Genomic DNA, 15,650 nt, shown 5'->3' with positions numbered 1-15,650 from the left:
GTGGACCTTTACCCCTTGCCTTATACACTGCACAAGTAAAATGGTGGTCAGAGCATTGGACTCCCACCCAGGAGACTGGGGTTCAAGATCCGGTGGGGATGACTTTATGGGACTATACCCCAAACCTCCACACGTTCATCCTTTCACTCCAACCTTTTTATCCCTTACCTAAATTCCACAAGTAGAGGAGTGGTCAGAGCATAGGACTCCCACGCGGGCCATTCTCAGAGATTACCGTCTACTTACTTCACCACCTAAAGGGAAGTGCCTACAGCAGGTAATGACTTTTGTCCAGAAACAGAAGTAAAAATATCTAACGTTAGAGGAATCATCAGTGTAACTGCTTTAGCCACTGACCGCTACCATTAATGTTATGGAAGCTGCTGCTAGTAGTTGTGAGCTCATGAGCTAACTGGCTATCCTGTTCTTATTGTCCTGGATTAGCATTGGAAGCATTGGAACTGATGTGTCCAGGCGACAAGACCTATCTTCATTATCAGATAATTATTTCATGTCATTTCAATTCACAGCTATTTCAGTGGCATGACTAGCTTCCATCCTACCAGTCCTGAACAGAAACAAGCCAGCCACGCACATGAGCCAGGCTGGACCTGGCCTGGTCTGAGATCACTATCGCTTAAGGCTTCACACATGTTTTTTGTTTATTTTTGTCATGTCATGTATATACTGTACAGAACGGCGTATGGCTCTTTCGAGTATCAGTATGGCTCTATAGTCACTACGCTGAGCTGCCTGTTTGCTCCATGCCACATATCGTTTGCTCTATTTTTGGCCTCAAGGGGTGGGTACATTGGGGCATCTCTGTGCTGGGGGACAGAGGGCTGACCCCAGTCTTTGCCCTCCAAAGAACTACGGGGGTGGGGTGGGGGGGGGAGGCAGATGCATTCTCCATTCCTCTGGGTGGAGTTAAAACTGAATGCATGTCTGCCAAACAAGAAGCTCATATTTACTCAGACAATTTCTCTTTGTTTCCCTACTTCCAATAACCTTTCATTAACCAGATTTTTTTTTAAACAACAACAGCAGCAACAACAACAACAACATTAAAAAAGAACAGATGGGCTCAATAGTGTCACACAGCAAAAGTGCAGGGAAGTCATCTAATCCCATTTCAACTAAACCAATAACAACCCCCAATAGTCAGTTTCTATAGATTTCACCATGCCTTTAAATTAATTTAGTGTTAACCTAGAATAGTAATACTACTACACTACTACAATTACATAAAGGTAAGTAAGGTAATTAAAGGACAGTGAGGAATTCCCCCCCCCCCCCCCCCCCCCCCCCCCACACACACACACACTGCAGTCAGGCCCACTGGAGCCTGAAAGAACAGCGTATAGGAGAAGCCCCAGAGCAGAAACAGAGCTGGGAAGACTATGGGGCAGAGAGTGAAAAAGTAACACTTGCAGATTGAGATTCCTATCACAGTGTGACCTGGCGCTGTCTCAGGCCCCTGATTGAGAGTGCTGGCTAAATGTCAGGCTATGGAGATGAGAGTAGAGAGGCCAGACTCCTTCTTGCCTGCTTAATGCCCCGCTACAGTTGCCTTGCAGCCCATGTGGCTAGCATACCAAATGCCAGCAGGCTTCAGCAGAAAAAATGTGTGTGTGTGTGTGTGTGTGTGTGTGGCTATGTGTCTTTATGTCTGCAAGTTTTTGTCTTTGTGTCTGCCCGTGTGTGTGTGTGTGTGTGTGTGTGGGTGTGTGTGTGTATGTGTGTGTGTGTGTGAGTTTGTGTGTGTGTGTGTTCATGCATGGCAGCCCATGAAAAGAAGTTTAGAGGATGCAAAACCTGGGCATTACTCCAAAGAAAAAATGAAAAACTGTCTGCCTGCACTATTTAACCTGATCAATAACATGGATTGCCGATCAAGTCATTTTTCGTGACTCAGCCTCAGGTTTTGTATGCTGTTCAGTTCATGAGAATTTTAGCTTTGGTAGCCATCTAATGTAAATTCATTTGCATACTAGTAGGTCTACATTTTCAGCATTCTCATTATGTTTGTACTCTAATTATACATCGGAGCCCTTGGTGCTGTTATGAAATTATGAGTATAAGCAATATGGGTGCACCATCTAGTGTTCAAAGACTGAAACCTCAACAATTGGCTGTCTTTCTTTACATCTACATCTACATACAAGTTGCTTGAGTTCATGAGAATTCAAAATCTGGTATGGTTGGTATTTACTTGATTCACATTTGACACATCCGATTCCACCCACACAGAAAGCCTTTTCTTCAGCCACCAAAGTAAAAATGCTGTTGATTTTTAACAACCCAACCAATTGATATGTATGTTAGCTGACATTGTTAGTTGACAATTACCTCAACAATAAGTCACTTTCGTGTTGATATAACTCAGGATGTGGAAGTGAGGAAGGTAGAATGATGTTAATCAATGTCTTTTATAAAAACATAAACTATTTCTCAGGGTTCACACTGATCCTCTTAGCTGGAGTGACTGGCAAATCAGTTACACAATCTGATCTCTGACTTTTGGCACATTTTGTTCACCTGTACAAAGAGCAATTTCATTAGTCATACTAGTACTAAATACTTTCACCTGGAGGCAGAATGAGGAATATCATAGGTGATCAGTGACACATACAGTATACCAATTATTATCAGCATTTATAATTTACTGTCCTGAACAATTGTCTGCTAAACATACTGTACTGGTGGTCTAACCGCGACTCATCCATTCATCCATACCGGTACCTTATCTTTATGTAAATTGTGTATTTGTAACTTATCTGTAGAGTATTTAAGTACATTACGGAGCCAGCAGCAACATTCCACTGTGATTGTACACTGAACACTTACAGTACATGTGACGAATAAAGATTTGAATCAGAATCTGAATCGGACTACTAAAGGAAATACTTAAAAGAGACCTTGTTTACTCTATTCCCTGCCCTTGTAACCCGGAAGCCCATAACTGGCCACGTTCAGCAGCTGCACATTTCAGACAATGATTGAAGAGTGGACAGGTTGTGTTGTCATCTTTAGTTCATGACCTCTTTGGATTAGTCTTTTTTTTTTTACAAATTTAAACTGGGTTAGAACTAAAGACATACAAGTTTGATTATGCTTCTGGTCATATGATTGTTTCCAGCTAGCCAAACTATTCAATGTATTTTAATAACTTAATTATTATTAATTATTATTTTCAACAATGATTTAAAATACTTGTATTTTAAAAATATGTTTTTATAATTTAATGGAATGACAGTCAACACAATTATTTTAATCAAAAATAAGTTATGTCTTATTATTCTTCCAGGTTTAATCAGTCATTAACGTATATGTCTAATTTCACTACAGTAGTTACTAGGGGCACATAAAATCCTCAATAAAAAAAATAAAAAAATGACTGCAACTGCTAAAATCCTATGGTGGTGTATTTAAGCAAGTATTTCAAAATTTGTATATTTGAAAATACACTGCTCAAAGAAATTAAGGGAAGACTTAAATCATCAATCATGATCGCGGATCTCTGTGAAAGAAATATTCAAGTTGAAAATATGTATTGATTACCTTGTGTAATTTGTCAAGAACAAAATGACATAATGGTCAGTAGAGACCAAAATCATTAACCCATTGAGGGCTGAATGAGTTGATTAAGTGTTCCCTTAATTTTTTTGGAGCGGTGTAGTCCTACATGTATACTCAAATACTATTTGACAGGAGTACTTGATTTTCCACTGTAATTATGAAAATAATTCAAATAAGTAGTTGCTTTGGGACTGGAAAACATTCAAATACAAGACAATTATTTTCAAACACAATTGCAAATTAATATCAGTTATTGACCCAGGTCTGTGGACCTTGCAGGACCCCATTAGGCAGCCCAGAAGAGCCCTGGGGCGTCCGAGCATATAAAAGCTCTCTCCTCTCTCTAGATTGAAGTCGTAGGCCTACTACTAATGTGACACATTATAAAAAGAGACCATGTAGCATGCACATCCCCCCATTCTCCAGATGGACTTTAGCCCTGCACACATGTGGGCATATATACAGTATAATAAGAGGATGGGTATAAATTACACTTTGACACTCAGTCAGGTAACCATTCAGGATCATTACTGGCTTAGTTCTCGGAGTACTGTACTTTTCCCTGGCCGCCCACACAGAGGAAACTTTGTCCAGGTCTTTGGTCAGTCACAACCAATCTTAGACAGTTTCAGACAGAAGATCAGATAATGCAATGAAATTAGACCAAATTATGTTCTGTGGGTTTTGTATTAATTCACTGGATACCCCCGATTCAGTAAAGCCAGAGCATTACTGTAAACCCATCACATTTGTAGCTAAATGGTGTCCCTAGGCAGAGATGGTTCACTAGGTTTGTACAGTACATGTGAGATCCAATGACAACTGTTTGTGGCGTAATTCTCGTGTGGCACCAAGGGAAACATCCTGTCATCCTGTGTCATAACTTAATTAAAATAATTTTAAAGGTGCCTGAAATGCTATGACACATACAGAAATGTTGCTTTCTAAATTGCACCTCAACACAGTTTTTTTTCATAGCAAATAATTGACACACTTGAAATGAAAGAACCTGAACTTTATCCATTAACTACAGAGGACATCCTTGTCAGTTAAGCAATTCAAAGAGGAGGGCCCTCTTGGCTGGAAGAGATTTAAAAGACAATTTGAAAAAAATATGATGGCAAATAGCGCACTCTGCTACCTTTCTAGGAAGTTGCAGGAAAATAGAGCATCAAGTAGCAGTGTAACCTCAGTCTAGTCTTATTCCCAGGCGTTTTTTTCCACAGTTTTGGCCTGCCTGTTGTCCTATCTATCTTGATCTACTGCCCATCACTTCTCACTTGATCTACTGCCCATCTAACATTTGGACCTACCTTTGCACATAATTTCACTGGCTTTCTGAAACTTTGGCCAGGATGTTTGTGGAGGAGCGGATTCGGACACTATTCAAACAGAACTTCCTACAGACTTTGACTTACTGGAGTGTCTTCTTCAGCTTTGGACTCTGCATTGCTTTTCTTGGACCCACGATATTGGACCTGCAATGTCAAACGCAGTCGACTCTCAGTCAGATCACTTGGGTGTTCTTTTCCCAGCAGTTCTGCTTGCTTATTGGCAGTTCCATTGCTGGTATTTTCAAGAAAACGTAAGCAGTTTGTACAGTTGCCCGAGTTTTTGCAGTGTTTTTCCACAGAGGACTAAGGACAATGTCATGTTCACGGTCAATGTCACTGTTACTAGTCCAAATTATAGAGGGAGCTTGAGTCCAGGCGGTTCTGCCTGAGTACCTGTAGTTAAATAGACCTGTGTAATTTAACTACATATGCCTGTGAGGTAATTGTCTTTCTCGCTCTTTCTTGGTCAATCTCCCTCTCTTCCTCCCCCCAAAGGTTGTTCAGTGCTCTGTCTGCCCTGTTCGTCTCTGCACTCGTCATCTCTGTGATATTTGCCATCATCCCCCTCTGCCATAATGTGCTCCTGCTGGCCATTGCCATGGCAGTGTCAGGTCTGGCCATGGGCATCATCGACACCATCGCCAACATCCAGCTGGTCACCATCTACCAGAAGGACTCTGCTGTGTTCCTGCAGGTGAGACAGCTGGGAACCTCGGAAGTGTTTATGTGAACCAAGCAGGCGTGCACAGAACTCAGTGTGAATCCCGTCATCCGAAATGTACCGTGAATAAAGAATTGTGAATATAAACTCTTGTGACCAAACAGGTCCAGAGAAACGGCTGAGCAGCGGCAGCTGACACTGGGATGGAGGTGATAAATATTGACCTTTTCTCTTGATCCGTTTTCAGGCTCTGCATTTCTTCATTGGCTTCGGAGCCCTGGTGAGCCCGCTGATAGCGGACCCCTTCCTGTCAGAGACGGGCTGCGCCGTGGGGAACGTGACTGAGAACGTGACGCAGATCATGCACCACCTGCGGTACTCACTGAGGAACATGCCCGTTAACGTGCACAACGTGACCGGCGGGGACCATCCGTCCCATGGAGGCGAGGAGGAGGAGTCCAGCGTGTCCTACGCCTTCTGGATCATGGCTCTCATCAATGTAAGACAATACAGATGATCAAGTCATGGTTATACAATAAAGAATTATTCTTGTGTAGAGCTGATTGAAGAGAGGAGAGGGGTATTGCCCTCTTTATTTCGTGACCTCTTAGGATTAGATTCCTTTTATAAATTCAAACTGGGTCATAAGTAAGTTTGATTATGCTTCTGGTCATTTGATTGTCTCTAGGGTTGTTTGTTGATTGTTTCATCATGAATATCAGATGGTTTTACTTGAAATTGTATATAAACATACAGATACTTGCATGGTAAAAACAATTGAACATCATCATGTGCGTCCCATTCTGTTTTGTCCCACCAAGCTCCCCGTACCTATGGCAGTCCTGTTCCTGATGTACCGAGAGAAGCTGGTCCCCTGCTGTCCCGGTGATCCTGGCCTCCTGGACAAAGACGAGCTGGCCATGGAAAGCCAGGGGGCCGAGGGGACGGAGGCTGAGCCTGCGGACCAAGGGGCCGGAGGTGAGGAGCCAGCGCTAGTTGACGTGTTCGCTCTCAGGCCAGAGCAAGCTCAGGGGAGGAGGGGGGGGGGCGGGGGTGATGATGGTAGTCACGCGCCAGGGACCTGGAGATCGACAGTGAGAGATTTGGATGTTTTGTAATGTGTCTGTTGGGGTCGTACAGGTCACGGAGATATTTTCAGCTGCTGTCAGAATGATAACCTGCGTGGCTTGCCTGTGTCGTTCTTCATGATTCACATCTTGGGTGGAATGGTCCTCTTCATGACCGATGGTATTGTGGTGAGTAAGAGGTGCTGAGCCTGTATGCTCAACAGATTTACTTCAACTTATACAGTACTGTGCAAAAGTCTTAGGCCCCCTAAGAAAATTGTTTAAAACTATTAAAGTTATTATTGTTAAGGTATTATTTACGAGCAAATAAACACTTACTTTTATTTGCTCATAAAACACTATATAAGCTACGGTCAATACAAATAAACATTATTATTATTATTATTATTATCATTAATAATAATAATAATAATAATAATCATCATCATCATCATCATCATCATCATCATCATCTGTAATCCAGTGTACCAAAGTGAATTTGGGGTTCTAAGGGAGGCCACACAAAACACTAACTCTTTTAAAAACCATGATTCAATAAAGGTCATTTTTTAATTCACAGAGGGCCTCAGATTGTCTTCAAACTGCCAACCCTCACAGTTACTGTTCTTTTTTTAATCTTAAGATATTTGAATTACTTTTTTTGTATTAATGTTTATTTGTGTTTATTACGTATGTTTTATATAGTGTTTTTACAAGCAAATAAACACTTACTGGCCAGATATATAGCGTTAAACATAAAAAGTGGCAGACTTTTGCATAGTACTGTACATTACATTACAGTCATTTAGCAGATGCTTTTATCCAAAGTGATAATAATAATTGCATTTAAAGTAGGAAGTCAGTGTACTACTACTCAACAGAACTCAACAAGTGCTTTCTAAACAAGTGACTTAGAGCATAATCTAGTGCTAACGTCAAAGTGCAAGAATAGTAAAATATAAATACTAGAAATGGTGCTCAGAGAGCACAGACCTCTGCCCCTGAATGCATTTCATGGCTCTGTGCATGCCAAAATTGAATGGGTTCTAAATTGGCCCATGCTGCACCCTTCCACCGAGTTTCATGAAAATCACTCTAGAAGTTTTAGTGTAAACCTGGGCTAAAAAATGAATCGAGGTAAATGGCCGGTCGTGTTTGGGTGGCTCATGGACCTGTCCCGTGATTTGGATCCACTCCAAAATTTAATGAGCTCTAAGTTGGCCCATGCTACAACCCTCCTCTGAGTTTCATGAAAATGGGCTTGGTAGTGTTTGCATAATCCTAATAATTCAAAAAAATGAATGGCGGTGAATGGCCAGCCATGTTTGGGCGGCTCGTGGACCTGCCTCGTGATTTGGATCTGCTCCAAAATGTCATGATTTCTAGGTTGGCCTATGCTACACCCTTCCACCAAGTTTCATGAAAATCGGTGCTGTAGTTTCTGCGTAATCCTGCTAACAGTCTTATGGATGTATGACATCCACACAGACACACGCCACCGAAAACGTTACCTCACACCCTGCGCTGCTGCTGGGGCAGAGGTAACAATAGATAGATAGATAGTGAAAGATATCTTAAGATCTGTGTTTTTTCTTCTTCGTTCCCAGGGTGCCTACGCTGGCTTCGTGTACACTTACGCCGTGGCTCCACCCATGTTGCTACCCCATAAGACGGCTGGTTACCTGGCCAGTATATTCTGGGCCGCCATCACCGCTGGCCGTCTGTTGTCCATCCCCCTGTCCTACCGCTTCAAACCCGTCCGACTACTCATGGTCAACCTGGTAATGCCCCCAACGTGGGAGGACACGAGAGCTTTGATTGATTGATTGATGGATGGATGGATTGATTGATTAATTGACAGGTTGATTGATTGATTGATTGATTGATTGATTGATTGATTGATTGATTGATTGATTGATTGATTGATTGATTGATTGATTTGACTTTATGGATATAGCAGACAATAAAATCCAAGGGATAACATGCTAAAGTGAAACTGTTATTTCCAACATGGTCCCTGATGTCTTAAAACAGGACAGATAGTAACACATACAGTAACATCCATACAGTAAATCCCCCCAAAACAATAAGCAACAAAACCTACTGAAAATATTAAAACTACAGATATGAAACTTCAATTGACAACTACATCCATTATCCTCTGTGGTCTTGTCAAATCATTACACATGTATATTCTGTACTGCATGCATGTGCATGGTCATATCGGTATTGTAAGCTGTACATGTGCTTCCTCTCTGCCTTGCTCTCCCAGGCTGGAGTCATCGTCACAGTGCTGCTGCTGCTCATTTTCTACACTAGCAGTGTGTTCCTCTTCGCGGGGACGTGTCTCTGTGGACTGTTCCTCAGCAGCGTCTTCCCCTGCATGCTGGCCTACACCGAGGACATCCTGGACTATCAAGGTAGCGCGACACCGATAAGATACCGTGGTTGAGAGGATTATATTATGCCACCGTTGTACACTATTCCCTGGACATTTTCTGTGCATACTTCATCTCCTCATTCCTGGGTTTTTCTTGGCTAGGATGTGCAACCTCAGTGCTAGTGACAAGTGCGGGAATGGGCGAGATGGTGATGCAGGTCCTGGTTGGATCGGTAAGATGATACATTATCTCTACATGACATTGTTATGCTTGGGAGAGACGTTCTGCCATCTAATAAAGCATATGAGGGAACAGGAAACCTGCACACTGTCTTCTCCTGCTCAACAAAATCCAATTTTAATGATAGCAAACATTTCTGTACATGACCTTCTAGAGATTTGATTCAGGTGTACAAGAGACTTTCAATTATCTAATAGAGCATCTATTTCTAACATAAAACATAGATAATGTATACAGATCATGCTTATTAGACAATATTATTGGTGATTAATAGATAATATTGTTATAATATTATTGTCTAATTGTGTGATGATCACCAGATTATCCAGAGTGAAGGCAGCTACAGCTTCCTGCTCTGTGGTATGATCATCGGCTGTTTGGGCTTCATCCTCTTCTTCGGGCTGCTGTTCTTCCAACGCATGCACAGGAACTACCTTACTGGTACGTTGATATTAGCCGATCTGGGCCAAATATGGGCCATTAACTGAATGTGCCGGAAAGTGCAACATCTGGGGTACGGTCATTTTGCGGTAGTCATTCTCCTTCATGTGTTCACATTTTCCAACCGCCAGGGACTTCTAAAAAGTCGGCCATGGTGGAGGAACCGGCCACAGAGGTTAAACCAGAACAGACCAAGGAGAGGACCGGCAGCAGCCTGGAACCCTCATCCACCAATCAGTGAAGAGAACAGAGCGCATGTTGAGAAATGTACCTCAGAGATGTACCAGGAGGACCTACTGTATAGTGTATTAGCCGTCCTCAAGACACCAAGAACAAAAGGGTCAAATGTAGATAATGTTGAACTCAAAAATGTTATTCAGATTAGCTCTCAAGTAGTTTCTTCGTTTTCCTGAAAATACCATACTGCCTTGTATTTCTGTCATTAATATTTGACTCGTTTTATTAGATGGAATGATTTAGAAACATTCAGATTTTACCACATCTCTATAAATCAAGGAAGATGTTTATGGATTGTTGTTTTTGTATGTATGTATGTTCTAGATAAATAAGAAAGTATGAAATAAAGTGGTTTGGACTGTCTGCCTGTTTGAATAAAAGAGAGGCATGTATGCTTCTAAGAGAACTGATGAGTCATCACTTTGATTCCATACAGTGTGTTACGTATGTAGGGAGAATCTGATTGGCTGCTCACAAAGCAACAAAAAGTGAACTTTGCGAAGATGGTGAACTTTTCTTTTTTTATTGTCAATGACAGTTTGATTTGGAGAAGGATGTTGAACAATTTATGGAAACAATGTATTTTTTGGTTGTTTCAGACTGTGGAGTCGACTACCTTATAAAGAGTAGCTCTCAACTACAAGTTCTGTAACAATTCAGAACTTGAATATGTCCCTTTTCATTGTGGAAGGCTGCCTTTAGCTCCAGTTGCAGCAGGAGCAGCCAGTGTCGAAGACCAGCCCGGCAGCGCAGTGCTGGAAGTAGGTATTGCCTTGGCTGCACTGATAGAACTGGTTCTTGTTCTTGGGGTCGGCGTACATTCCGTTAGCCTTGTCAGAGCAGAACGCGCCATCCATGCCACTCGTGCCACTGCCACCACCACCGGAGGATCCGCCGCCACCCGAACTTCCTCCACCAGATCCGCCGCCACCGGAGCCGCCACCAGAGCTTCCTCCACCAGTAGTGGTCATTCCCTCGATAGGGGGCAAGGGGGTAGCGGGAGGAGCGCAAGCTGCAATACATGCAAGCGCAACAAATCAATATTGCATTTGATGGACAGCAGTTTATGTACTGTGAAAACATAACCCTGTGAACCAGTCTTTGCTGCGCCATGCACATCCACAGTGAATTGGCGACTGAGAGAGTTCAGTTCAGTTCAGCTGGGAGCCCCTTACTCGCTTGGTCCACCAAGGCTTTGTGGAGGACGTTGATGAGGGGATATTTGCCCTGGTTGCAGAAGGTGCCCATGTAGTCGTCCATGTCGATAGTCCACACCATAGCACCGCCAAAGTTGTTGTTCTTCACCCACTCAGCCTACAGACAGGGACACACTGTGAGTCAGCTGTCAAAAAAAACTTTGCAGGAGAGACCATGATGTTCAGTGGTACAAGCACAATAGTTACTAAAACTATTTCAGCTATTTAGTGTAAACGTATGTGCTTTCTGCTTTGAGTGTAAACCATAGATACCGAGTTGTAAATCAAAGACATAAAATGCCATTGCCGGGTCAATTCAATTTCGACTGTGTATCACCTTACCTTGATCTCAAAGCTCTTGACATTATCATAGCCCACCCACTGGTTTCCTTTGTATGCGTATGGCACATCCTGTGGCGTATTCCAAACCTCGACGGCTCCGTCTTTCAAAAATCCACAGATCTGTGGCACACGTGAAAAAACTTGATTAACAACAGCTGAGCCAACACTGCCAGGGTCCTCTGCATCAAGCATTGACAAGTAAAACGACGAGCTGTGAATCAATGACTGCAGTCCACTTTTGAGACACAGTGGAAACCTACCAATACTGAAGCCCCTCAAAAACTCAAGTGACCTGCCTATAATGTGAAGCAAGTGGTATAGTAGGTATAGTTATCCGCGGTATAGTAGGCCTACCTCAAAGTAAGCCAGCTCTCCGGCCTCCTGCGTGTACGGCCCTGCACTTCCTGGCCCAGAGGTGGCAGATCCAACCCCGTGGCTGGCAGGGCTCGTCAGCCTGAAGGTGTTGCCGTAGGTGGGGAAACCAACTATCAGCTTCTCCGCCGGTGCGCCCTGGCTCTTCCAGTAGTTCATGGCGTAGTCCTGAACACACAGATGTTGTCATGCTTCCATCTCGCTGGATCTATACCCAGACCCGTCGCTAAGGCTCAGTCTTAAGGGAGGGGAGGGGTGGGGGGGGGGGGGGGCGGGGGGGGGGTATATGAACTGCGTGAGGGGGCACAATTATTATTAGATATTTTTGATAATACGATATGCGGTTGTATTTGTGCAGCACTGATGCATACTAATTAGCCTATACTAAGCACTCTCGTTCTTCCTCTGATTCTGTAAAGTTGAAGGCGTGTTCCATTCATCATTGAACGTGTAAGATCCTTTTCAAGGGCAAGCTAAATAAGCTGAGCCTTGTGCTTAGGCAACATAATATGCTGATGTTCAGAGAAAACGTTTATAAGTATGTTGCGGTAGAAAAGGGGTTTTCACACGTTGCGACTCTCAAATGAAATCACAGTGTGTGTAACCACTACATTGGCGTAATTTCCCTTTTCAGAACGACGGCCGCCTCCGGCCAGAGACAAGCCGGTAATCACGTAACAGAATGCATTGGAGAGAGCTCATTGCAGCCTTACTGTATGTCCCAGAGGGTATGAAGAGGAGTAAGCAAGTAAGTCACATAAGAGAACCCAGTTCAAACAAAAACACACCAACAGAAAACAAATTTATAATTAATAGGCCTACAAAAATGTATACATTTTCAAACTATGGGTGCCAGGTGGGGGGGCATTAGCACTTTTGGGGGTGGACCATGCCCACCATGTACAGTACACCCCAAAATGCGGAATATAACATCGCCACTACCCGTCTTTGTCCTACACACCACATTGAAGTAGATGTAGCCTCCGTTGTCAGCAGGGCCTCTGAACAGGGGGCTGACCTCTCCGGTGAAGGGGTCCCAGGAGCCGTGGAAGTCATAGGTCATGACGTTGATCATGTCCAGGGCCCTGGGATGAGAGCACACAGGTGGAAAACTGTTACTCACAACACGCCGCAGCCTGAACATCTGATGAATCTGCCTGCTACAACACTTCATAATGTTGGAGTAAAGAGGGCGCCAGACGACAGCATCTCCAAATCGCATATACTTTCATATATTTTCATATACTTTCATATACTTTCACTGTGAACAATGTGAAGAAGGAAGATCATTCAGACTGTGTGCGATTATAGACATTTTCTCAGAAGAAAACATAATGCAGTTCCTGTGTGTGGCAGCAGGGAGGCTACTAACTCTGCAAGCTGGGGGATCTGGTAAGCTGAGTCAATGTTGCCCTTCCCAGCAGCGACAGCAGCGGACATCAGGAGCCGAGCTCTCTTGGTCTGCTGGGCCTCTTTCTCAAATGCAGCTCTCAGTTCCTAATTGACAGAAACAATTGGTTTACATCACTACAACGCATCCAGTGTTTTCCTGGTCAGATCAGGTCATCCAATCTTTAGCCTGCTAACCAAATAGGAGACAAGTAAAGCTAACTTGCCATGAGAAAAACAGAGTAGTTCTGCTGGTCCTCGGGAGGGCTCCCCCTGTTGGCTGGATACTCCCAGTCAATGTCCAGCCCATCAAACTCATACATCCTCAGGAACTCAATGACAGAGTTAATGAAGATCTGACGGTTGGTGGGGCTGGAAACCATGGTGTGGAATCTGATAGGGGAACAGAGACAGAAGGCGTGAACACTATCGACTCTTGTCAGGAAGAGCAACTTACAACTTTAAAGGAGTAGTAAAGGGAAAATGCATGTTTAGTCCTGTTTTAAGGGTACTTATGATCATATACAATGGTTCAGATCAAAACGTTTACAAAACTAGTACTTTTGTGATAATTGCTCTACCACCGTTTGGATGTGGGTGGGCACCGTGAAAAATCATTCAAAAAACATGTTAAACTCTCAATTTCAAAGACAAGAAATGCACCGAGGTGTTAGTAGGCGTTCTGACATATAATTCGCCATAAAGTAAGATTCTAGTTAATCTGGAAAGGCTTTTTAAAATATTTAGCATAGAACTATTTAGTCGCAGCACATACATGTGTAAAATTCCGCTTGAACTGATTCCGATCGCGCACAATGCCTTGAAGTAGTTCCGCTTCCTGAATCCCCTCTGCGGATTGATCTACACATCTACAAAGGTCGCTTCAATACAAGTCAATGGATTTCATAAAATTATCAATAAAACCCTACAGGATTCATACTTTGCGGCGAATTTGATGTCAGAACACCAACGGACACCAATTACACCCTCGGTGAGCTTCTTGTCTTTGAAATCGAGAGTTTAACATGTTTTTGAATTATTTTTCAAGGTGCCCACCCACATCCATTATATGATCTAAACGGTGATAGAGCAATTATCAGACTTTCTCAAAAGTGCTAGTTTTGTCAACGTTTTGATCTGAACCATTGTATATGATCATAAGTAACCTTAAAACAGGGCTGAACATGCATTTTTCCTTTACTACTCCTTTAAGGCTCCCACAGCCCACAGACAATCTGACCGTACCCTGCGGAGCCGAAGTTCCACCCGCCGACAGACAGCAGAGTCTTCAGGTTGCCATTCCTGTCAAAACACAATGAGCCCATCCTTACACATACTGTAGAGGATAAATTACTGAGGTAGTGATGGAACACCTACTGTATCTATCAAGACATACATAGCCTACAGTACATAATATTTGTTTACTTTGTTTATATGAGTGACTCACTTATTCTTCAGAGCGTTGAACTGGCTGTAGAGCTCCACGTCATTCCACTCATATGTGGCCAGCTTTCCGTTCTTAATGGTGGCGAAGGCATAGAGGAGGTGGGTACACAGGCACGGGTCGATGTCATTGGGCATGTAGATGGTGGGGGAAGGCCTGTACTGTGCCCAGTTTGTGAAGTAGCATGACAAGATGTAGGAGGACCCTGGACAAAGAAACAGTAGCAAACAGGACACAACAATGCAAACATATTAGATATTAGAAAACGTGGCAACTCAAAATCATCTTTCCGTCGCTCTCATTGTCCTGTGAGATAGTATGTTGTCTATGGGGAACGGATGTTGGTGTTTTGACTTGTGGAAGTGGTGTACATGTGTGGTGTACAGTACACTTCTTCCTCAAATAGACTTTGAAACTCAACCACCAAAGCCTCTTCATGTTGTGTATGTATTTAATCAGACAGACTTACCAAGCTGTGCATGCAGCAGCAGAACCAGCACTACGGAGACAAGGCAGATCAGAGTAGCCTACAGAGCAACATCATTCTACTGTATGTGTTGATCGAATGCACCTATAGGTACGTATAAGCTTTAACCTGCTCTAAGAAAGTACAGCTGAGAACATTTAGTATACACTGTACATGGAATAATTTTATCATAGCCTCTTACCCGTCACAAACAGTGCTTTCCCCATGATTGTGTGAGTGAGTCTGTAGTTACCACCTTTATACACTCAAACCATATTGACTTGGTACAGTGCAGTATCTTTGCTCAAAAATGGTTTCTTTGTTAAAGATTGTTCCATAACAAAAGATTGGCTGGCGTAAGCATGTGAGAGGTGATTACCTATCGTGCTTTCTACTGTAGCATGTACTTTCCACAGGTGCACAATGTCCACGTTGTCCTTGTGGGAAGGACAAAAACCTTGGATGGCAGAGTCACCAAAGTGCTATTTTTCATACAGATCA

At 43.0% G+C, this 15,650-nt stretch overlaps 2 protein-coding genes across 2 annotated transcripts; one reads left to right on the top strand and one right to left on the bottom strand.

The window, feature by feature from the left end:
- Positions 1–4,934: 4,934 nt before the first annotated feature.
- mfsd4ab (major facilitator superfamily domain containing 4Ab) lies at positions 4,935–9,944 on the top strand (the record flags this gene model as incomplete). The annotated part of the gene is made up of 10 exons (XM_084436033.1): positions 4,935–5,164; positions 5,409–5,607; positions 5,822–6,073; positions 6,396–6,552; positions 6,715–6,830; positions 8,249–8,422; positions 8,914–9,061; positions 9,184–9,254; positions 9,583–9,703; positions 9,835–9,944. 10 exons carry the CDS (start codon positions 4,935–4,937, stop codon positions 9,942–9,944), a joined length of 1,578 nt encoding a protein of 525 aa, XP_084292159.1.
- A 694-nt stretch (positions 9,945–10,638) lies between these two features.
- On the bottom strand, positions 10,639–15,376 carry LOC311330124 (acidic mammalian chitinase-like; the record flags this gene model as incomplete). The annotated part of the gene is made up of 11 exons (XM_084462118.1): positions 10,639–10,952; positions 11,116–11,254; positions 11,479–11,598; positions 11,833–12,018; positions 12,812–12,935; positions 13,223–13,347; positions 13,467–13,632; positions 14,485–14,541; positions 14,687–14,888; positions 15,153–15,182; positions 15,352–15,376. The coding sequence occupies 11 exons, from the start codon at positions 15,374–15,376 to the stop codon at positions 10,639–10,641; spliced, it is 1,488 nt and encodes a 495-aa protein (XP_084318244.1).
- Positions 15,377–15,650: the final 274 nt, after the last annotated feature.

Source organism: Borostomias antarcticus (genome assembly GCF_949987555.1).
Source record: "Borostomias antarcticus genome assembly, chromosome: 3".
NCBI lineage: Eukaryota > Metazoa > Chordata > Actinopteri > Stomiiformes > Stomiidae > Borostomias > Borostomias antarcticus.
Note: the sequence above shows the minus strand (reverse complement) of the source record. Positions and strands in the feature narration are given on the sequence as shown.